The sequence below is a fragment of the Pelodiscus sinensis genome, chromosome 10 (assembly GCF_049634645.1).
Source record: "Pelodiscus sinensis isolate JC-2024 chromosome 10, ASM4963464v1, whole genome shotgun sequence".
Lineage (NCBI taxonomy): Eukaryota > Metazoa > Chordata > Testudines > Trionychidae > Pelodiscus > Pelodiscus sinensis.
In genome coordinates, this window is record NC_134720.1 from 35,655,755 (window position 1) to 35,679,396 (window position 23,642).

The 23,642-nt window shown below is 40.3% G+C and overlaps 1 protein-coding gene across 4 annotated transcripts in view; it reads right to left on the reverse strand.

The window, feature by feature from the left end:
• SI (sucrase-isomaltase) overlaps positions 1 to 23,642 on the reverse strand; it is a 172,594-nt gene that overhangs the window by 146,104 nt on the left and 2,848 nt on the right. The window contains exons 2-10 of one of the 4 annotated variants that reach the window (XM_075937870.1): positions 22,667 to 22,730; positions 21,143 to 21,214; positions 19,591 to 19,721; positions 18,806 to 18,924; positions 15,976 to 16,049; positions 9,865 to 9,985; positions 8,422 to 8,531; positions 7,425 to 7,576; positions 2,012 to 2,183 (exon numbers count right to left, since the gene is read on the reverse strand). In XM_075937870.1, coding sequence (XP_075793985.1) covers positions 2,012 to 2,183; positions 7,425 to 7,576; positions 8,422 to 8,531; positions 9,865 to 9,985; positions 15,976 to 16,049; positions 18,806 to 18,923 — 747 coding nt within the window. In that variant the 5' untranslated portion in view covers position 18,924; positions 19,591 to 19,721; positions 21,143 to 21,214; positions 22,667 to 22,730. Of the gene's footprint in view, positions 1 to 2,011; positions 2,184 to 7,424; positions 7,577 to 8,421; positions 8,532 to 9,864; positions 9,986 to 15,975; positions 16,050 to 18,805; positions 18,925 to 19,590; positions 19,722 to 21,142; positions 21,215 to 22,192; positions 22,388 to 22,666; positions 22,731 to 23,642 lie in introns of those variants that run through there. The other 3 variants (XM_075937872.1, XM_075937869.1, XM_014573793.3) reach the window with 3 other exon arrangements.

The following is a 23,642-nucleotide window of genomic DNA, read 5'->3' on the forward strand; positions in this document are numbered from 1 at the left end:
CTGGGTTGGTCCCGAGCGGCGCTGCGGGACCAACCCAGCAGCCCCCAGCTGCTCTACCCCAGGGGTAGGCAAGAAAAGCCAGGTCTGCTGGGGGGGCACTAGCTGTACCCCCCCCAGCAGACCAGGGAGACGGGGGTGGCGGGACCGCCCAAGTCCTCCATGGCTTTGCTCCGTCTCCCTGGTCTGCTGACCTGGGAGACACGGAGCAAAGCCGCAGAGCACGCGGGCAGCGGGACAGTCCAGGCGCGCCGCGGCTGTCCCACTGCTGGCGTGCTCCGCGGCTTTGCTCCCCATCTCCCTGGTCTGCTGGGAGACGGGGAGCAAAGCCGCGGAGCACGCCGGCAGCGGGACAGCCCGGGCGCGCTTGAGCTGTCCCCCTGCGGGCGTGCTCCGCGGCTTTGCTCCCTGTTTCCCTGGTCTGCAGGGAGACGGGGAGCAAAGCCTTGGAGCATGCCCGCAGTGGGACAGCCCAGGTGCGCCCGGGCTGTCCCATTGCGGGCGTGCTCCGCGGCTTTGCTCCTGTCCCGCTGGTCTGCTGGGGGGGTCCAGCAAAGCCGCTGGACCCCCCCCCCCAGCAGACCAGGGACACCAGAGCAAAGCCGCCGCACGGGCAGCTTTGCTCGTTTGCCCGGGAGCAAAGCCACCGCCTGGGCGGCGGCTTTGCTCTGCTGTCCCTGGTCTGCTGGGGGGGTCCAGTAGCTTTGCTGACCCCCCCCCCCAGCAGACCGGGGGACAGGAGCAAAGCCCAGGCGGCGGCTTTGCTCTGGTGTCCCTGGTCTGCTGGGGGGGTCCAGCGGCTTTGCTGGACCCCCCCCAGCAGACCAGAGAGACTGGGAGAAGCTTTTCTCGCCCTGGAGGACACGGGTGGCGACCCGCCGCCCGTGAGCTCCGGGGCGAGAAAAGCCCCGTTCGTAAGTGCGGAAGTCGGATCCGCGTAAGTCGGGGACTGCCTGTAACTACTCTCTGAGTACAGTTATCCAGCCAGTTATGCACCCACCTTATAGTAGCCCCATCTAAGTTGTTTTTACCTAGTTTATTGATAAGAATATCATGCGAGACCGTATCAAACGCCTTACTAAAGTCTAGGTATACCACATCCATCACTTCTCCCTTATCCACAAGACTCGTTATCCTATTAAAGAAAGCTGTCAGATTAGTTTGACATGATAATCACTAAAACAAAAGTGATAGGGAGGCCACTAGTTCCCTCCACTGCCCTTTCTTTGTAACCCCTCTAGATACATACACTCATTATTTTGTGAGGAGTTAAGCAAGCACTAAGGCTGGTTTTTGTGAGAGTGGCTTAGGCACTAGAGAACCTAACTCCAGGTGAGAGATACCCAGCAAGGAAACATTGACAGCAAACTCTGAGGGTACATCTACACTTGCACCCTAGTTCGAATTAGGGATGCAAATGGAGGTGACTGAAATAGTAAATGAAGCGGGGATTTAAATATCCCACGCTTCATTAGCATAATCTCGCCCGCACACTGTTAAGGACTGGAAACAAATAGCTATCAACATCCATGACTTACTTTGCAAAGATTTAGACACTAAATGCAACTTTACTATTATGTGGTTAGGTCTGTTGTCATTCAACTGAGAATAAATTTGTATTCCTTATTTGCATGAAGCACCTCATTTGAACATATGGTTAACTGTTTAGCTTAAAAGCTAGAACTGAAGACTCATATTAGTGTTTCTCAACTTATTAATTGATTCTCGACATTTCAAGCAAATATATAAATCAAAGCATTTCTAACTGTTCTTCGTGAGGCTTTTTTTCCCTCCAAATCAGTAGCATCTAGCATTTGGCAACCACATTATGAGGCTGACAGGTCTTTAGAGAAAAGTTCAGCTAGACCTCGCTAATGACTAGCTTTTAAGAAATATCCATTCCATCACAGAGAGCAAAACCAAAACATTTTAAAATGTGTTTAATGCATAATCACTCTTAATTTTCAGAAACCACTTATGAAGCCCAAAGCATAATAAATGAATAATTCCTTACTCCATTGGGGAAAGCATCCCTGGTAAATATGGGCCAAGTTCTCCAGTTAACATCATGCCGGTATTGTGTGTGGACGTGTTCTCCAATTCCATAAATGTTGCTGCTGGGCAGTTTGATTGAGAGCTGTAAAAACTGGTCAGCATACTGAAGTGGTCCTATGCTAGTATCAAACCTGATTAAACAATGTAAAAAAACAAAACAAAAAACACAATTTACTTACCAATACATGGAAATATTGTTATTGAAAAGCTAAATTCTATGGCTCCATAATACACATTTATTATCTTCCAGTGTTTGTTGTGTACACCTGCCTTAAGGCAGAGGCAGTGTTGAAGGCCCTATGTTCCATAAGGAATAAAAGGTGGCATAAGTCAAGTAAGTCATACCAGTATAAGTGCTTATATACTAGGGGGATTCTACTTTAAGAGTAATGGGTATATTTGAAGCAGTACTTTTTGTGTATAGACTGCCCCTTAGAATATTAAGGTTTGTGATTAGCAGTTAAGAATAAATAATGCATCAATAAGTCAGTATAATGGAAAGAGTTTGGGCTTTTTGCAATTTTTATTTTTATTTTTTACTCATTATCAGTAAAAATAATAATAACAGTAATATAACAATACTGAACTGTAAAAGAGGGTGTTATGGACCAGATCCTTAGCTGGTGCAATTTGACATAGCTTTAATGATTTCATTAAGGATCGGTATTAATAGATTTTTATAAATAATAATTATTTGATGGAAAAAATATTACTTTTAATGAACTACCCCAATGATCTGTGAATTTTGTTTTGAGCTGTAGTAATCATAGGTAATTATTGGCTTATGAAGTTTCAATTTTTAATTGGTGGGACTTCTTATAATAATGAAGGGTGATGGAAATTATTAGATTATAGGCTTAGATAATCATGTACAGGAGTTGGATGTAACTGAATGCCCTGCTTTTTGTGGGTATTTATGGTAAATGCAGTGGTATGTATTTTTTAAAAAGAATGAAAGTAAATGTGGACAGTCTTTCAGCAACGTCTAATTCATGTGATTTTTTTTTCCAAACTGGTTCCCTTCAACTAGATTCATGGTCACCTGCATCCCCCTATTCAAACAAGTCATGAACCATTCATTGAATACTAAATCTATCTATTGTGCATTTAATACTGGTGAATTGATCATTCTGGAGGATTTTAACCTCAATTGGGTAAACAATAATAATAATAGACTAAGATTAAGAGCCATGAATTAAAGTTGAAGAGTTGATAACAATCCCAATTAAATCAATCAATTGGTTGATTTAATAAGCACATTAGCCATGACTACTGGATTTCAATGTTAGGGAGAAAAATTTATTTTCAAAAATGTCAGAGATCGAAGTATTTAATATGTTTATAAGCATTAAGAACTTTTAAACATTTTAAACCTTGTCAGTGTTAACTGGCACCATATTTTCCCAGATATCAGATGCCCAGCAGCAATATGATTTGGTAATTCAGAGCTTCAAACTATTTGTAACAAGCACATTCCATAATACAGTAGACTTCTGATAATCTGGAACCTATGGGACCTAGGTAGTGCCAGATTATCAGATATGCCAGACTATCAGGAGGTACTATAAACTGGTTTTATATATATACTGTATACATTATATACTGTATATAAAGTGTTCTTAACCCTTTTTATTGTACATACTGTATACAGTATACTGTAATGTTTTAGGTTTTTTAAGCCTTTTTTACTCTTTTTGCTCAGTTCAGCTACTGCCACTGTTACTCATTTTTGCCAAAGCTCACTCACTAGGCTCTTGCCATTTTCATGCCGGACTATCAGGAGTGCCGGACTATTGGATGCCGGACTATTGGAGTTTTACTGTATGCAGTTACCAGGGTTCATATGTGATTTTATTAAGCACTGGGCTGGCCCGTAGCCTCTCTCTCTCTCTCTGATGGCACAAAGCTCTCTTAATTGGGCAGATGAAGGTTCTCTGTATGGGAGAATCCCCAGGTGGCACAACAATTTTGTAGTTTGGGGTACCGAGAGCCACTGAATCAAACTGTAAACCCCAAATATAATAGGAACCACTTCAACCTGGGGACCGAAGGCAGCACCTTCAGAAATCCTAGTTCCAGCACTTATGGACATATGGCTGGCATAGCATCAAGGCTGTTGGGGGAGAGGAGAGATGGCTAGATTTCTTTGGAAACAATTATAAACAGGCATAGGTTAGAGCAGCCCTGAACTCCTGAGGCTACATAGCTGGAGGTGATACTGTGAAGGCTCTTTCTTAAGATACCTCTATGCTGCCTGATGCTTCCAGAAGTACATAGAGTACGTACATGGGTAGTCCACCTAGCATGAATATAAGTAGCAATGTAGACAATGAGGGACTGCTTAATCTAGTAGAGTGAAGACATGGGGGCATACCCTACACAACTCTCAGCTCATCCAAACAGTGCCTCTCCATCTAACACTCCTACAGCCTCCTTTCTGCTGGAATCCTTCCCCACACAGGAAAAGAGTCAAGTGGGCAAAGGCTAATCTTTCCCCATTGCCTCTCCCCTCCTGCCAGAACCCTTCATTAACCCATGGATCTACATGCTTCAATATGGACACAGCTTTTTTTTTTTTTTTTTTTAACTGTAGCATATAGCTATGAATACTTAAGATGTCATTGGCAGAAGGTTTATGTATAGCTGTAGCCTGAGATGCTTGGTCAGTGTGTCTTGTACACACAGGGCATGTCTAAATTACATCCCTCTTTCAAAAGAGGAATGTAAATTAGACAGACCGAAATTTCAAATGAAGCCGGGATTTGAATTTCCCGTTCTTCATTTGCATAATGGCAGCTGCATGTTCTTTCGAAAACTGGTATTTCAAAAGTGAAAATCATCTAGACGTGGTTCTTTTGAAAGAAAAACTCTTTTTCGAAAGATCCTGTATGCCTTAAAAAATGAGTTTTACAGGATCTTTCAAAAAAGGGGGATCAGATGATCTAATGGTCCCTTCTGGCTTTTAACACTGTGAAATTTACACCAGGGAACAAAGCACTGCCAGGACCACAAAAGAGGAATAGTTTACAGCCATCTTCCCATACCCATCTCTTATGTTCTGCACCAAGCACACCTTTACTGAACCCCAGGACAATAAATAATAAATGAGATATAAATTAATGTGGATGAAAAACAAAGAAGGTTGACCCATAAACTGTATAGAAACAAAATTCGCTTCCCGACTGGGTGTTTTGTGTGTGGCATTTGCATGATTCAGAGCCTGCACCTTTGACATATTGAACGAAATATTACTCTGAACAATGGCATAATATTGTTGAACCAGAAAATGCTACAAAGATTTTATAAAGTGAATCATTCTTCCTGATGATACAACTGTGGAATTGTTGAGGTCGCAGCTATGTTCTCATCAATAATACATTGATGAGAGTATTTCCTGCTTTTGCTAGTTGCACAACTCCCACTACTGTACTCACAGCTTCCTCTGAAATATCGAGCTGTTGCAGAATCACTTAGAATTCTGTAACTTCTGACCCCATCCCATCCCCCAGCTAGTTTGCCTTTCCCCAACTCAAAATCATTAAAGATCAACTGAATACCAGCTAAAGACACTGTTAAGTGTGACCTGAAAAGGAAATGGAATTGTGTTTCTGCCCTTTTTTTGGTTTATTATGACAGATAATGAAGGCTGGATTTTTTTTAATCTCTCCCCCATGGCTTTGTGTGCAAAAGAAATTCTCTATAGAATATCTCAAGACCTGCTACACTTTCTTCTCTTCTTTGGGTCTGACTAGGTCATGTTCCAGTAAACCACTTTAGCATATACACATGGGTAACTCACAGGGCTTGACAATTAATGTAATCTACTCGCCTGTGGCGAGTAGATTTTAGCCCAGCGCGGCCGCACATCGCTGTCAGCGCATGCGTAGTGCGGTCTGCACATGCGCAGCATGCGGTTCCGCACGGCTGGCGAGCGGGGCTCGCCGCCGATTGGTAAGCCCTGGTAACTCACATACTTGAACGAAACCACATGACTTTGTGATTTGGGCCCAAGCAAGTACTAGGGATGTTAGATAGCGATTAATTGAATAGCCGTGTAACCTCATCAAATTTGAGGAGAATTTACACAATTATTCGACAGTCACCGAGACCGGATCAGCAGCCAATGCGCTCCCTGCCCCAGGGAGTCCCTTGCCACCCCATGCTGCTCTCTCTCTATCAGAGGCAACAGCATGGGTGGTAGGCAGGAACCAATCTGTGAGGGGAGCCAATTTAAAAACCAGCTCCCCATGCAGACTGGCTCTTGCCTGCTGCCCCACATTGCTGACTCTGACTGCACCACACTGCTGACTCTTGATACAGGCGCTGCTGCCTCCATGGACAGGAGTAGTGCCATCATCCCACGGAGCAGCCTCTGTCTGCAGCAAACCTGGGCCTGCCATGGACAGTGGCTACTCCACAGCAACCTCCCCTGCCCCCCTTCTGCGTGCTGCTGCCTCTGATATGAAGGAGGTGGCTCTCTGGAACTGGTGCAGCACTGGTTCCTGTCTGCTCTCCCTCGCTGCCTCTGTGGGAGGCAGCAAGGGAGGGGGTCAGGCTGTTCCACGGAGCCGACATGCAAGAAGATCTGGCTGATAGCGAAGCAGCAGCATGGGGGGGGGACAAGTGTCTCATGTCAGTCGATAGGTGCGGGGGAACTGGTTTGAAAGCTGGTATCCCACATGCACTGGCTCCTGCCTGCCCCTCTCATCATCCATGCTGCTGCCTCTCTATCAATGACTATGCAAAAGTACATTGAAATGACTATGCAAAGTATATTACATTTGCCCATGTAAACGTAGGATGTTGTGAAGTACAGGACTTTAACATGGTTCAAAAAAGAACTAGATAAATCCATGGAGGTTAGGTCCATCAATGGCTATTAGCCAGTATGGGTGAGAATGGCGTACTTAGCCTCTGTTTGTCTGGAAAAGATGACAGGAGAGGGATCCCCTGTGGTTACCTGTTCCATTCACTCCCTCTGGGGAATCTGGCATTGACCACTCTTGGAAAACAAGATACTGGGCTTTGGTCTGCCCCAGTATGGCTGTTCTTATGTTCTAAATCACTGAACTGGGTACACAGATTATGTGCAATTTAATGTGATTTTGGACAAAAATATCATCAATGTGCAGTTGCACAGGTATTTTTGAACAAAGACATCACAGCTCCTTATCTGCACATTTGATCCTCAGTTCAACTGGACAAGGTACTAGTGCAAAGAACAATGGTACAGTGGCAGGGAAATAGACTAAATGGCTTTACTGGAGTTTTCATTCACTCTCTTACAGGTATTATTTTACAACATGATTTAAGGTTTCACAGAGAACATCTTATTGCAGTATTAGCTATAGGAAAGCACAAAAATTACTTACAGTGTTTTGCTATTGCTTGTTCTCACCACGATGATACCAAAAGGGTTCTGATTGACATGGACACTGTACTTTAAATTGGTGGCTGCAGATCCTTTAAAAGCTTTTACATGCTCATGAGGAACTTCAAATCTTTGTTTATTAGGATCAGTTATCTGCACAAATTAAACAGTTACATTAAAATCAGCAGAAGTCCAAATATTAACTTCTACTACCAACCAGAACATTGGCTCCTTTCTGCTCCTGTCTCCCCTCTCCTCTTTACTGCAACTCCAGGCCTACGAAAATGGCTTGAGTATTTGAAAGATGCCATTGGAACTTTAATGACTACAAGTAGTCAAGAATTGGATTCAAATCTTTGTTTCAAATCTCATTCAAAAGATGACACTTCTAGAAACGCTAGAAACTCATTGGCTTGTTGGGGCATTGGTTCAATATTGACTCACAGTAAAAAGGTCTAAGCACTGAATAATCAACAGGGCCTATTACAGTTCTCCATTTTTTCTTTGAAGGTTTCTCATCCAAAGATGATGCAGTTGTTAACATGTTTATATTTACTTTATAGACTGCATTTAATCTCAACATTACTGGGACTTTGTTTTAGGGATAATAGGGAGTTTATAACTGTATCACTCAGACATTTGTTTTTTACCCATTGCCCAGTTTTTCATTTCTAACATTGCACAAATGTAGGAGTTTCAGCTCAGTGCCGTGGTCCAATAATGTTGGATAATTACATCCTAACTATTCATTTTCCAAGTTGATATGGTATTGTTCTTCAGTACATCTCCCACATTGTTGTAATGTGCTATGAAACTGCTAGAGCACGCCATTTGAGTCTGTAAAGCACTTAGGAAGTCTTTAGGATAAAACAAGTTAAGACTAGAGAGACAGGGAAAACTCTTAATGGTCTCACTACCAATCCCTCATCCATTCCCTTCTCCAGTGTTATGAGGCAGTGTAAAATACCAATCTTAAACAGCACAAGAAACAATGTAACCTTGAACCGGAAGCGATTTGCTGTCTGATATTCTCCCGTGAAGAGGACAGTATTAATATCATTTCCAAATAGGGAAGGTGAAGGCAACCTTGTTAACTTCGCTTCAAGACCTTCAAGAAAAAAAAAATATCAGGGTTGCTTTATTGCACCATGGAATCACAGAAATAGAAAGCTAGAAGAAACCTGAGACAGGGCCATTGCCTGGTGCTTTGCTAGCCTTATAGAACATCAAAAGATGGAGACTACACAAACTCCTTTGGAAGTCTAGTCCAGTGCCTAACGATTTTTATAGTTAGAAAGTTCTTTCCATTATTTAACTTACATCTCGCTTGCTACAGATTAAGCCCATTACTTCTTGTCCTACATGGATAAGGGAAAATGACTGTGGACATGGGACAACGATTGATCACAGTCTTCTTTTGTAACAGCCCTTATTTGAAGATGGTTATCAGGCCCCTTGCACTTCCATCCCAATCTTCTTTTCTCAAGACTAAACATATTTAGGTTTTCATTGGTGGTGGTTTGGTTTTGTTAAACTTTTCTCAGGTCAGGATTTCTAAACCTTTTCTCATAAACTAGATCTACATCTCTTATAGCTGATACCCTAAGGATTCATGCATTTGGTGTGCATCTTTTGAAATATTTACTATGAAATCAATATATACATTACAAAGGTCTACATGGAAGGTTCATATATTAAAATATCATTTGTTTATACAGACCTCCAATGGGTGCAGGGAACTTTACAGCATGAATGCAAAGAGATGGCCCCTCCTCTAGGTAGTTTTCTATTTAACTTTACACATGATGCAACAAGTGAGAATAACAAATGAGGGGGATTGGGCAAGAAAGGACAAGGATTTTCCGAATGCCATGCAATGACTCAGGGCTAAATTATGGCTTTGCCATAAACCCTGGATATGGGGTTATGTTATCATTGCAGTACCCCAGGAACTGGACACAATCTGCTTCCCAGTTCTCTCTGCTTTGGGTAGATGCTTTGCCAGCTTGATTTTGCCTTAGTGGCTACCTCTAGTCTAAGCTCTGCATGAAGCAGGTTACTCATGCAGGAAAGCAAAACGGGCTACATGAACATTTTGATGATATTATATCAGTTAGCACACAATGTTTTATACATCCTTTAGTTTTAGGAACCTAACCTCCAAGGTGGGCCGGAATCAGGATTGTAATGATACTATTCAAGAGAGACCAAAGAGCAGGCAGAGATTAGTCCCAGCCAGTGGAATAGAAATACTAGGTTTTTCAGAAACGTATCACATTTCCCCCAAGGGGGGATGGGTTGTGATAGGACAGTACCTGTGGGAAATTTAAGTTACTTTCACTCCTGAGTTTATATACAGAAATATTGTTGATGAGTATACTGTGATAGTAACTTGCACACCAAGGATGTACTTTACCATGTGAAGACAGCTTACTACTTACCTGTACCTGTGCTCTTCACATTTCCCTCTACTTTATACCCATGACTTTTGGAGAAGAAGCACCAGGGTATGTTTGTTTCATTTTGTGGACTCCAGCAACAGCCACGCAGTGTACATATGCTCTGTTCCAGGATCAAGAAGAATTTGATATTAACATGACTGATTAGAATCAAATAATCCAGATGGAAAATCATGCCTCGTGTGTTTTTCAAATGCCAGCAAATTCTGTTATAACTTTCACAAGCACTCCTCTTTGAGGAAATCAATAGTTGTTTGAATGTATAAGAACAGGACAGAAACAAAGAGTATTTTTTTTTCTAAATCCAAGGTAGAAATGAGTAGATTAGTTCAGGAAAACTAGGAAGTCTTGCTTTTCACTCATACTGAGAACCACATTGTAAGGGAGTCTTTCTTAAGGTTCTGAAATGTTTGGATACTTTTGTTTATGAGTATTTGCATTTACAGGAGGCTCCCACTTGCAATGCTATCCGCTATTCATTCCCGGGGAAGTGTCGCAAGTCGGGGGTGTCGTAACTCAAACCCTCATTTATGATAGGAACCATACGCCCTCGTAAATGCAAGCCAAGGATGTAAGTCGGGGGGGTCGGCCCCTTCCGCACTTACAAAAATGATTGCAAGTGGGGGGGTCGGAACTCGGAGGATCACAAGTTAGGGGCCTCCTGTATTTGTAAATTTCATCTGGGAACAGAAATTTCAAAAAAGCTGATTTTTAATCAAATTCTTAGCCCACTTAGGAAGAGCCAACAGCTTCATTCATGGTTTGGATAAGTATCAAAATATCTGGGTGCTATACTGGACCAAAACAAAACTCCAAACCTTCTTCACCTTCTCCTATGGAAAATTTAATATGGAAGACTTGTTCATTTTTAAATGGACAGTCCAAATAAACACTTTCTGTTGTTAAATTTTTGCATAACACAGTGATATTGTGGAGTGAGGAAATACTCCACAATATTTCACTGCTCATCTAACTTCCATTAATTTAGTGGTCTTTTCCAAGATAAAAAAAAATCTACAAATAATTCAAGCAATTTGCAGATTTTCTCATCTGTTCATAGATAAAATCACAGGCAAACTCTTGGCAAAAAGCAGAATAACAGATTTATTAGTTTATAATTTGCTATAAAATGTGGGATAGCAATCAGCCTTAATCCTATAGTAAATTGTGAACTAAAAAGTCTGTAGCTACGTTTCTTTAATCTGAATCATGAGTAGAGTTGTATGAATAACCAATTTTTCAGTTCAGTGACTGAATTAAAAAAAAAGTTTCAGGATAACCCAAAACAAAACAAATAATCAAGTTTTTCAGTGAAGTAATGTTTTCTTTTGCCACAAAATAAATCACAATAGGGTAAACATATACTGTAGCTCTGTATGCATGTTCACTTAATTATCATAGCTTTTCTATTAGTTATTAATTTTTTATAGGTATTGATGCCCATTTATAAGTAAAAGCAATTTTGCGTACCTTTATATTCTTTCTGAAGTCCACATATTACCTCACAGTATGGAAAAAAGTGATCATTTGGGTCACAATGAATTAGTAATATTATAAACTAGTGGAAATCAGAGTACCTGCCTACCCTAACAAATCCTAGAATTGGTGAAAAAGTGTTGACAAAAATAAAATTTCAATAAATAAAATAGAAAAAAAATGTAATGAATGCATGTCTCTGTTTTCCAGACAGATCTAACAAATCCGTTTAGAATATTTTTTCAGCTTCCACTGTAAAGTTTAGCAACGTTATAAGAGATAGACCGGATTCCATATAACAGAGTTTATATCACCAAGTGCTCCATTGTTTCACTGGCTTCCCATCCATCTCTGAATCTAAATTGCTCTCTTGGTTTTCAAACTCTCCCTGAGCTTGTTTCACTATGTGCAGTTAGGGTGTGTTTTCACTGCACCGTTATTTCGAGATAACTGGTATTATTTCAAAAGAACTGGTATTATTTCAAAAGAACAATGCAAGCATCTACACCAAGTGAGTTATAAGATCAAGAACACATATTCCTGCGCATCCAGAAATATAATCTATGCTATCATGTGCCGAAAGTGTCTGTCTGCTATGTACATTGGACAAACATCTCAGACACTTCGCCAAAGGATTAATGCCCACAAAACAGATATCAGACAAGATCACAAAGAGAAAACAGTTTCTTGCCACTTTAACCAGAAAGGACACTCTCTAAATGACTTAGCCACCTGCATTCTGCTACAAAGACCTTTTACATCTGCACTTGAAAGGGAATCCTCTGAACTGTCATTCATGTTAAAATTCGACACTTGCCAACAAGGACTTAACAAGAATTTGAACTTTCTCACCCATTACCAAGACAGTTTCCCCAATTATCACCTGTAATACCATTAACTCACAAACATCCCACTCTCCCTACCTTTAATATCAGCAATTCACAGACACTTACCTTCCTTCCTCCCCCTTCCCCCCCCCCCCCCCCCGCATCCCTCTTCTGTTCTGCAATGTGATTTGTCCTTTTCATATTTGTTCATTTTTTTAATTGTATCCTTTGGTATATATGGTTGTGACTACTTTCTTCCACTATTTGATCTGAGGAAGTGGGTCTGGCCCACGAAAGCTCATCATCTAATAAACCATCTTGTTAGTCTTTAAAGTGCTACATTGTCCTGCATTTTGCTTCAGCATCTACACAGTCATTCCATTATTTTGAAATAATTTTGAAATAATGGATGGCTTATTCCAAAGTCTGTAAACCTCATTCTATGAGGAATAATGCCTATTCCAAAATAGCTATTTTGAAATAAGATGTGTGTAAATGGTCCACTACTACTATTTTGAAATAGTGTCTCACCAGGACCATTCTAAATTATTCCTACTCAGTGCCCCTTAGGGCTCTAAATTAAGACAGCACATCTACTTTAGGGAAGCTTGCTTTGGACTAATTTTGAGGCTTAGTTGCAGTGTGGATGTGCCATTTCAAAATAAGCTATTAAATAAGTTATTTTGGAATAATTATTCTGGAATAGCTTATTTCGAAATAAGCATGCAGTGTAGATGTACCCTTACTGACTATTGGCTTGTATAGGCTTACAGCACTGTTGCTAGCACTGGTATAGCTGGAATGTTTATTGAAGACACTATCTAGGCCAACAGGCCAGTTTATCCCATTGACATAGCTACAGACCTCAAGGAGTTGTACCTATGTCGCAGAAGAAGCAACTCCCTGGGATCTGTAGCTATAGCGCTGTGTGCACAGGGAATTTGGTTGGTGTAACTACAGTACTCAAGGATGTGGATTGAAAAAACGTTGATCTATACCCTTCTTTTAAGGCCACTTTCCTAATAAAATATTTCTATCAACACTATTTCAGATACTATATTTTACAGCACTATAAAAAAATAATTGAATTGTTCTGATATTGCCACCAGTTTTAGGGATATTCAAAAGGATATTAGATCCAAAATTGCTACAGTTTAGAAAAACTTACGTATCATGCATAGAATATAATCATCCAACTCTGACTCAGCACTGGTTCTCATCTTGCAAATATTTCCTATGTACAGGCAGTCCCCGACTTACGTGGATCCGACTTATGTTGGATCCCTAGATACGAACGGGACTTTTCTCGCCGTGGAGGACTCGGGCGGCGGACCGCCCAGATGCGCTGCAGTCCCGCCGCCCGTGTCCTCCGGCGGCGAGAAAAGCCACTCCGCGTCTCCCTGATCTGCTGGGGGGCAGCCCCCACCAAACCAGGGAGACGCGGAGCAGCTTTTCTCGCCACGGCTTTGCTCCGCGTCTCCCTAGTCTGCTGGGCCCCCCCCCCCCCCAGCTGACCAGGGAGACGCGAAGCGGCTTTTCTCGCCACGGAGGACTAGCTGTGCCCCCCCCCCCCCCCCAGCAGACTAGGGAGACGCGGGCGGCGGGACTGCAGAGAGGCGCTCCGGTCCCGCCGCCCGTGTCCTCAGAGGGTTTGCTCCGCATCTCCCTGGTCTGATGGGGGGGCGCAGCTAGTGCGCCCCTCCCCCCCCCAGCAGACCAGGGTTTTCTCGCTGACGCCTGGGGTAGAGCAGCTGGGGTGCTGCCGGGTTGGTCCAGTAGCGCTGAGGAGCGGCGCTGCAGGACCAACCCGGCAGCGCCCCAGCTGCTCTACCCCAGGTGTCCCCAAGTCAGCCGCTGTTGAAACTGATCAGCGGCTGATTCCAGGAAGCCCGGGGCAGAGCAGCTTTGCCTCGGGCTTCCTGTAGTCAGCCGCTGGTCAGTTTCAATAGCGGCTGAATCTGGACACCAGTTCCGACTTACATACAAATTCAACTTAAGAACAAACCTACAGTCCCTATCTTGTACGTAACCCGGGGACCGCCTGTATTTACTTTGTAAACAGATCCTTCTAATCACAGTGGTAGGAGTGGGGAAACACAGCCTTAGACTTACCATGAGACACACAGTTAACAAAGTACTATATGTATGCATGCATGCAGCTCCTACTGAAGGATAAGTGCACCGTTTAACTCAGGAAGATTAGATGAAAGGTTAGCAATTAAAGAGTCAAGTGATTTGCATGACTGCACATATATTGTGCACTACTTCTTGAGAAAGATAGGAAACCAATTTGTTCCTAGTGAAAGAACAAGGGAGCACAATATGTTTACCTGCCGGATATTATTGAACCATAAAAAATAATATAACCTATTGCATGGCAAGAGCATTAGCAACTGTGTCAGGAAACTCTCTCAGTTAATGATATTTTGATTATTTTTTGAATGCTGGAATTAACCATCAAATAATCCCACTAAATGGAGGAAAAAAACTCACCAGCTTCCATCAGAAGAGAACATATAATTTAAAGAGGAAATAAAGTAAAAGTTCTATTTAAGGGTGAAGATAACAAAACTAAAAGGATAATATTTCTATTGGATAAGAAAAGGGTCTAACTCTAGATTCTTAAGTAGGGAAGGTCTATTTGCTCATCAGAAAAGAGAGAGGGATTGAAACTAAAAGCTTGATACAGACCTGATACATGTTAAGAATAATAGTTAATCATAAATTAATATCCTTCCCTAGACCTTGACCCAGCAGAAAGACAGATATGTTTCAATGACTCAGACCTATAGGGACTGGGGGGAGAGGGGAGCTGGGCTTGCTCCTGATAGGTCCACCAAAGCCAGATAGGTCAAAAGGTAGCTACTATATGAAAAGCAATCCATTGGGTCTTCAAGGTTGGGGGTCCGGAAACAGGCCAATACTCTAAAAAAAGGTAACAATTCTGGTAGCATCATTATCAACAGGGAGGGGAGAGCCCTGTTCATGCTCTGAGAGATATCAGATGACATGGGAAGTATCCAGATTCCAAAATATCATAATGTAGCTTGTGCAGCACTGGGAAATATTTGCATTACTTAAGTGTATCTTAAGTGTCCTTAAGTGTATCTCTGTGATACTACCCTGCCTGCATGCATAGTTAGATGAAGGGAAGTTGTTCAAGAGACAGGCATGAAAGGTAAAACAATGGCCTAGATAAAAAGCTTCCCTATCAAATCACACTAGCTTGGTTTATAGCCCTGAAATATCTCCCTGAACTACTCAGTTCCAAGCTGGTAACAGGGCTGGTTTGACAAGGGTAAGAAAAGGGTAAAAGACCCTGATCTGTGAAAAGATCTGCTTTACAGAGGGGATGAGGAAAGTTGTCAGCTGCAGCAAGCAGGCTGTAATTTGGCCCTCAAGATAAGAGGTAACACCAAGACTGGGAATCCAAACCCAAAAAGAAATGGAGGCACAAACCTGTCATTCTAAAGGGTTGCACTCAGGAGAGGCAGACAGTGCAAATGTTAATATGTTAATATGTGAATGTTGGATAAAGAAGGAAGGGAAGCAAGTTTGTTATTATGTATTACAGCAGTGATTTTCCAAAGCTTTGCTCTCACTGATATCAGCAGTAAACTCAGATTTCAATGGAAGTGGAGTTAAGCCAGCACAGGAAGTTTTTGACAGTCCTACCCCACAGCTTCCTGGTGACAGGCGTGAGTTTTCCTTGTGAACACAAGGTTGGTTCTGCAGTCAAATCTCAAGTTCTATTGTATACACGGCCCATTTTCAAATTAATCTCATGTACCTTTGTTGCTACTTGATCTGGAATACAGTCAATTTTCTCTGATACGCTTAAGGATGGACAGTCTGGAGAAAAGTCTGTTAAAAACGAATGGATTATTAATAGTGTTGAATTACAGAAATAGCTTAATTACATTTTTAAATAATTTAAACATGAAAGCCTGATTCCTTATTACCATCAGACTTGAGCAGGTATGAACCACTAAGCAAGTAGGCATAAAACACTGCCATTCTGATGTACCGGTAACTGTATTTGGAGCCCACTTCTCTCTAGGGTTGCCAGATGTCTGGCATTGACCCGGACAGTCCAGTATTTTTGCCTCCTATCTGGTAAAAATATTCAGAAAATACCTGACACCTGAAATGTCTGGTATTTTCTGTTTTTATTCCTTGCCAGGAGGTGAAAATACCGGACACCTGGCAACCCTACAACATAGTCAGCAACTGGTCCTGGCCCCCACAGGGAAGCTGTGTTCTGGCTCTATGAAGAAAACAAAATGGCCACTGGCAAAAAGCTTAAAGAACTGAAACCTTCCCTACGTTTTAGTGCTCAACTTGTCCCCTCTTGTGATCCCTATTCTGACTCGGCAGACACTTAAAGCTGTTTTAATGCAGTTTTACTTCTTCTTTTTGTTGTTGTTGTTGTTGTTGTTGCTTAACCTTGGTCTCTCCCTTTTTTTTCCCCTCCACAGAATTTTTTCCCCCAGTGTTTTTTTTTGGGGGGGGGGGGGAGAGGAGGTGTTCGGTATTTTTGGCAACTCTTCTTCTCTCAGGTGTATAAAACTACATGGGGCTCAAGACAGTACAGAATTCTTCCTAATTGTGCCTGACATTTCTTAATGTTGCAAACAAAGATGCAGAGTGTGATGAAGTTTCAAAGAAGTCCTGTAACTCTCATCACACATCACTTCATTTAAAATTCACCCAGTATTAAAAATGGAGGGACTTTTGCTCCATTTTCATGCTATTAGTCTGCTGCTCTTATATGTTCTTCCTATCCTGTAAATGCCTCCTTCCATAATATCCAGATTTTGGGCATCCTCAGAGACACGTATATCCCAGGGATCTAAAGATGTTCCAAAAATATTTTTATAATTAACTTTGAGGAGTGCTAGTCACTAGTAAGCTTCAGGAGGCCAAGAGCCTGCACTGCCAGATGGTCAGGATTGTTGCAAGTGCCTATTAGAAGTTGTACAGGTTACACCTCTCTCGTCCAGCACTTTCTGGTTCGGCAACACCTGTGTTGTGACATGATTTTAGTTAGCCAGATGGCCACTTATCATGCATGTGCCCAAGTTTCCTGAAGTCCCATAGGAGTTTGTTTACAGCCACCAGTCCTGGCTTTCAGTGTTCTGTGTTGTTACTTAGCTCTAATTTACCCTAAGGCTGTGTCTAGATTGCACCCCTTTTCCGTAAAAGGGATGCAAATTAGACACAGCGCAATTGCAAATGAAGCGGGGATTTAAATCTTCCCCGCTTCATTTGCATAAACATGGCTGCTGCTTTTTTCCGGCTCGGGGCTTTGCCAGCAAAAAGCGGCAGTCTAGATGGGAATCTTTTGGAAAATAAAGCCTTTTCCGAAAGATCCCTTATTCCTGATTTTAATCAGGATTCCCCAGCCTGAGCCTTATATAATGGGGTTTTGTTTCTTTGTTTAATTGGCAGGCCAGGGTGATATGTTCACTTACAACAGCTGATACAAATATATGCAAATATCTGTCTCTGTGAGCAGCTGTGCTCCTAATACCTGAGCATATTCACTTTTTGTTAGCATATGTCAATTTACTTGTATACATACTGCCATTGACATGCCCAAACTGTGGGCTTAATCACCCAGTCTTCACGTGCAAGTGAAGCATGCAAAATATGACCATATCAAAACAGAGGATTCTTGGATATTTGGCTATGTATGCTAGCCTATTTCTAAACCAAATTTTCTTCTGATTCATTGATGCATTAAAATAAACCCTCTCATCTTTTGTAATATTTTTGTCCATACTTATCAGAATCTCGTAAAAAAATAAATCAGTTTGCATTCAGCTACAAATTAGGGTTCACAAGCCATTCTAAATGGTATAACTAATTAATTAAAAGTATAAAGCATGGGGACTCACATCAAAGGACCAAACTATATTTAATCGTCTGATACAATATTAATGCATCTTATCAATACAGTCATTGAATGGGTCAAAATCTTTGAAGTGTATTTCATACTCCATGAATATGGACTGTGTAGGAATATGGGCTGGAGAAATTCCATGGAGTTGTTCTCTGACATAAAAAACTCTTAAATTTGTTCTCTGTTTTGGAGAGATATTGGTTTTTATTCAAAATATTAAAATTCCACTTTCCTCATTAAAAAAAAGGAATACACAGCACAGATGTAGGTAGGGGAGGAGTTGCATTTACATTTATCTGCTTTACATTCTTAATTTGTTTAGGTTTTTTTACTCATGATACATTTTGTTATCTGTAAAAAGGGAGAAACCACTGTGCTTCATCAACACCTGGGCCCCATTGTGCTAGACATTACCAATCCACAAGAAGATGCAGTCTCAGAGAACTTACATACAATCTATACATAAAAGCACTGATTTTGTTAAGGGTCATCATATAAACAGACTTAATGTTACACCCTTTCATGCCTGAACTTTGTCTGCATGCCTGATCCATGCTCCTCTGGATGACTACTATTGACTTCAGTGGGCACTGATTAGACTTGTGTCAATGCCATTGTTTTTTATCTATTCCCTCTTCCAGCAATTCAAATTCAGGGACTATTTCTGGCTTGAACTTTGAGTTCTACAATAATCATGATAAATAGCAGCTGTTACCTTGGAGTCCAGGATGTCCTGTTGCTAAAAGTGCAACCAGAATGCAGGCTACAATCACCACCAAACAGAATAGGACAATCAGGGAGATTTCTAATCCACTGAACTTCTTCCTTCCCATCCTAGCCACAGATAAATACCATTGTAAACATCAAGACACATACAAAGTTTCAGGAATGTGCCTTTTACTAAATATCTAGCAAATATTTACTTTAAAAATGTGCTCTTTGGCCAAAGGAGTTAAAATATAACCTAAACCTCACAAAGTGTAATATTCTGGCATTCAGATCAGAACAAAATGAGTTACTGGTTGGGAAGTGTATTTAATTTGCTGTGGCAAATTTCTAAAAAAATTATATCCTTTTAGGCTAAATTTTCCATTAAATTTTTCAGTTTTTCCTTGCAAAAACAAACTATTTTGTTAATTTTTTCAGCAATCAAAATGCCCTAAATTTTTATTTTTAATTTTTGGGGGAGGAGGGGACAAAAAACACCCAACTGAAGTTTTCTTGTATGAGTTGTTCAGGACAAATGTTGTCAAAAAATTATACAAATGTTGAAGAGCTTTATTATATACTGCCAAGTATAGTGGAAATAATAACTATACTCTGGGTCAATGGTGACACAAATGTTGGTTTAAATTATATATCAGTAAAGATAAGCCACTGTGATTTAAGCCAGGGAAAATTACTTAAGAGGTCTAATTCTGAGAAGGCAGAAGTGACTAATTAGTCTGATTTTAAATTGGTGTAGCACACTGAAAAGGACAGAGAGATAGTTTGTAATACCTAAAGAAGATGATGCAAGTGGGGTTAGAAACACAATGGCTATATAAAATGCATGAATCTCCTTGTGTGACTCAGTTTCTACATTCCAATTTTGTTTTTTCTCAGTCCACATTAGCAGAGCAAGGTATTTCCTATTGACACAAATGAACACAAGATTCAGAATGGTGACAAGCCTCAGAGGGCCTCTGTCATGCATCTGGCATGCATTTTACCCATACAAGGTTATGCCCAAATAAATCTGTTAGTTTTTAAGGTCCCACAAGATTCAGAATGATTATCTGTAGAATTTGTATTAATATTTTGGTTTGCACATCTATGATTTGCAAGGATAAATGTATCAGCTGATCTGACAAGATCCCCAGAACAACAGCCTGCGTAACAAAATTGGAAAAAAGTGCTATAATGGACAAATGGTTAGGGCAAGTCAACACTACATAATTAAGTTTACCTAAGTCAATTTATAGTCATCATAGTAATTAAACTTATTTTGCATAACCACACTATACTTCTTGTGTCTGCTGTGGTTGTCCTCAACAAGGGTGTGTCTACACAGGAAAGTTATTTTGGAATAACGGTGTTATTCCAAAATAACTGCGAAAATCTACACAGCAATTCCATTATTTCTAAATAATTTTGAAATAATGGACTGCTTATTCTGAAATCTGTAAACCTCATTCTACGAAGAATAACACCCATTCCAAAATAGCTATTTCAAAATAAGGCATGTATAGATGCTCCACTTCTGCTATTTCAAAATAGCCCCTCACCAGGGCCATTCTAAGTTATTCCTCCTGGGGCTCTAAATAAAGATAGCATGTCTATATTAGGGAAACCTGCCTCAGACTAATTTTGAGGCTTCCCTACAGTGCAGATGTGCTATTTCAAAATAAGCTATTTTGGAATAACTGCAGTGTACTCGTAGTCCAAGAGTGCTTGCACCGATTTACCTGTCCATGTGGAGTACTGTGGGATGGCTTCTGAAAAACATCAACAATGTAATCAAGTGTCTACTCTACCAGACACTGAGCTTACATAAAGAGCTATACCTCTTGTGGAGATGGAGTTAGGGTAAGTGAGTTACTTCAGTGGAAGCTGCATTAGACATCAGACCATGTCTACACTAGGAAACTATTTTGAAATTAGTAAATTCAGTTTAATAACTTCCGATTTAACAGATTTGAACTAGTGTGTCCACACTATGGGGAAGCCTCGTAATTAGTCCGAGGCAGGCTCCATTAATGTGGAAACGTTACTTTGGACTTAGAGCCCCAAGAAGGGATAATTAGTTCAAATTACTCTGGGGAATAATTATTTCAAAATAGCGGAACTGGATCATCTACACTACCATTATTTCGAAATAACTATTTTGGAATTAGCGTTACTCCTCATGAAAAGCGGGAGTACAGATTTCGAATTCCGCAGCCCATTATTTCAAAATAATGGTAGTGTGGATGCTCTGCTTGTAAATTCAACCTTGCACGGGATGTTATTTCAAAAGAAAGTTCAAATGTAGATCAGGCTCACAAAGTTAAATTGATGTAAGCTGTCTTACCTTGACCTAATGTTGTAGTGCAGACCAGGTCTTACTGCTCAAATATTCGGGCTGCACAGCCAACTGCTCAATCTCAGTGTGAAGAACAACATAGTACCATTAATGTTTAACTATATGCCAGCAATAAAACTCATTAAAACATCTCTGATCTCCAGATCAATGCACCAACAACAGTAACTGCATTTTTAATTTGGTTTAAAACATTTTATATGACGAAACTAGCTTAAATACAAAGACATAACTTTCTTTTATTTTGTTAAAATAAGAACAGTGGAAATAGTATAGTACTACTCATTGTACTGGTATTTTTAAAAAACTTATATTGGTGTTCCAATAATCAGCAGTACCAGAGAAAAAGCTTTTTTTTTATGAGAGCATTTTAAATGTTGTGCTCTTCCCACTGAAGCCTCCATGTAACTTCCCCTGCCCTATCCCCACTCACTTAAAAACCTCCAGTCATAGGAATGAAGAGGAAGTTTATTAACTTATTTAGAAAGATCAGTTTCAAAACAACAGCATTCTTCAAAGAAAAGGAGAAGCTAGGATAAAATTTAATATATAATTTTCAGTATGGTGATTAATCAAAGATACTTTTATAAATTGCATAATTCATTCACATTTTAAACATGTATATAAAGTTTCCTCAGCGTTTTCTGTAACATAACCATTCTTGGCTTCCCAGGGAATATTGTACAGCCTGCAATTGTTTTATGATATTGAAAGCTATATTCTTAAATGATACAGTGTTAAACTATATATTTAAAATGTTGTTCAATGAAATAAAGAAATTATAATCCAACTATTCCTGGCGGAAGTTCTCAGTTAACCCATTCCACAAATGTGTGGCTCGGGAACACATTAAGGAAACATTCAGCGTTTTGAATATGGTTAAAGGTTTTATCCAAGAAATCAGAAAGAAATATGATATTGCAGCGCTGCACTTCTCAAGGACTGAGAAAATGAAAATGAGGTTTTACAGTACAAACCTTATTATGTGATATATTGTCTTGAATCTCTTAAAACTTTAAAACTATCAAGAAAAACATGTACCTCGAAACTCCGTTGTTTCACTGTCCTTGCATTGCTCTTCTTTTGCCCTTCACCCCTGAAGGTCCAACTTGAAAACTCCAGTTTTATACTGAGCCCCTATCAGTTTATTACTACTCTATCAGGGGAAAGTACATACATATTCACAGGCAGATTGTAAAATCTTTTTACACTGAAAATGGTTGCCATGGATAATGCAAGTGTACAGCAGCCAGGGAATGGCTAGTTAATTAATAATAGTTCTCTCTGAGATATCACCCCGACACAAGTAGAAGAGTAACAGCAACCTGATGACAATACTTATTGTCAGGTGACATATCTGCAGTCTTTTGCTACATCATTCAAATCCTTTTAATCTAAACTCCTGTTTCTTATCTGTTATTTCTGCCATAATTATATGACAAATCACTTAATGTTCCATAGTTGGAAAAAGAGCTATTTAAAAATCACATTGTAAAAGTGTGTGGTAAGTCATACCTTTTACTGGATCAACTTGATGAGAGAGACAAGCTTTCCTGCTACACACAGCTCTTCCTCAGGCCTGGGAAAGATACTAACTGCATTTAGTGGTGACCTGGGAATGGTCACAGTTAAAGGCAAAATCAAAGAGATAGTTTAATTGAAACAAAAAATAGTCTAGCACATACTCTAAGGATTGAGAAGTGTTTCAGCAAAAACAGCAAGAAGTCTGGTGGCACCTTAAAGACTAACAACACTGCTACAACACCTCTCATGCTATTGCAAAAGTAACTGATAAGATTTTGACAATTCAAATTCCTTTGGAAATCATCTGTAAGTTAATTATTGACAGTGATAATAAAATGATAGCAATAATAAGACTCAATATATAGCAAAAGAGTGAGAAAAAGATGGAATGTTATAAAGAGCAATGCACTAAGATGTGTGTAGGGGAAAGAGTTTTAGCTCTTATTGAGAAGACATGTGAAGGGTTTTTTGTTTGCTTTTTGTTTCCCCCTCTACAGAGTCTCACTTTGAAACCAAATTTCAATTATCTAAACAAATTCCTATTCTATTCTGTCAATACATACTTTACTGTACATACTACATGAGGTACACATTGCCAATTAAAAGGTGGCATTTAATCAGCTTACTGAACATTCCATCTCATAGTGGCAACCACTGAAAAGGGCCCGAATGGAATCTTTTTCTTTTTCACCAGTGTGCACTTAAATAAAAGAGAACCAATCATACATGTACAGCAAGGTGGTACTCCAGTACCCATCCATCTCAATCTAAATGTCAGCACTCACAGGGTATATTTAGACTACGGGTTTTTTCTAAAAAAATGGCCTTTTTTCAAAAAAACTTCCCCTGCATCTAGACTGCTGCCATTTCTTTCAAAAGTAAATTGAAAGAACGTGGCAGTTTTTTTGAGCACGGAAAACCTCGTTTTACGAGGAAGAACACCTTTTTTCAAAAGTGCTCTTTCGAA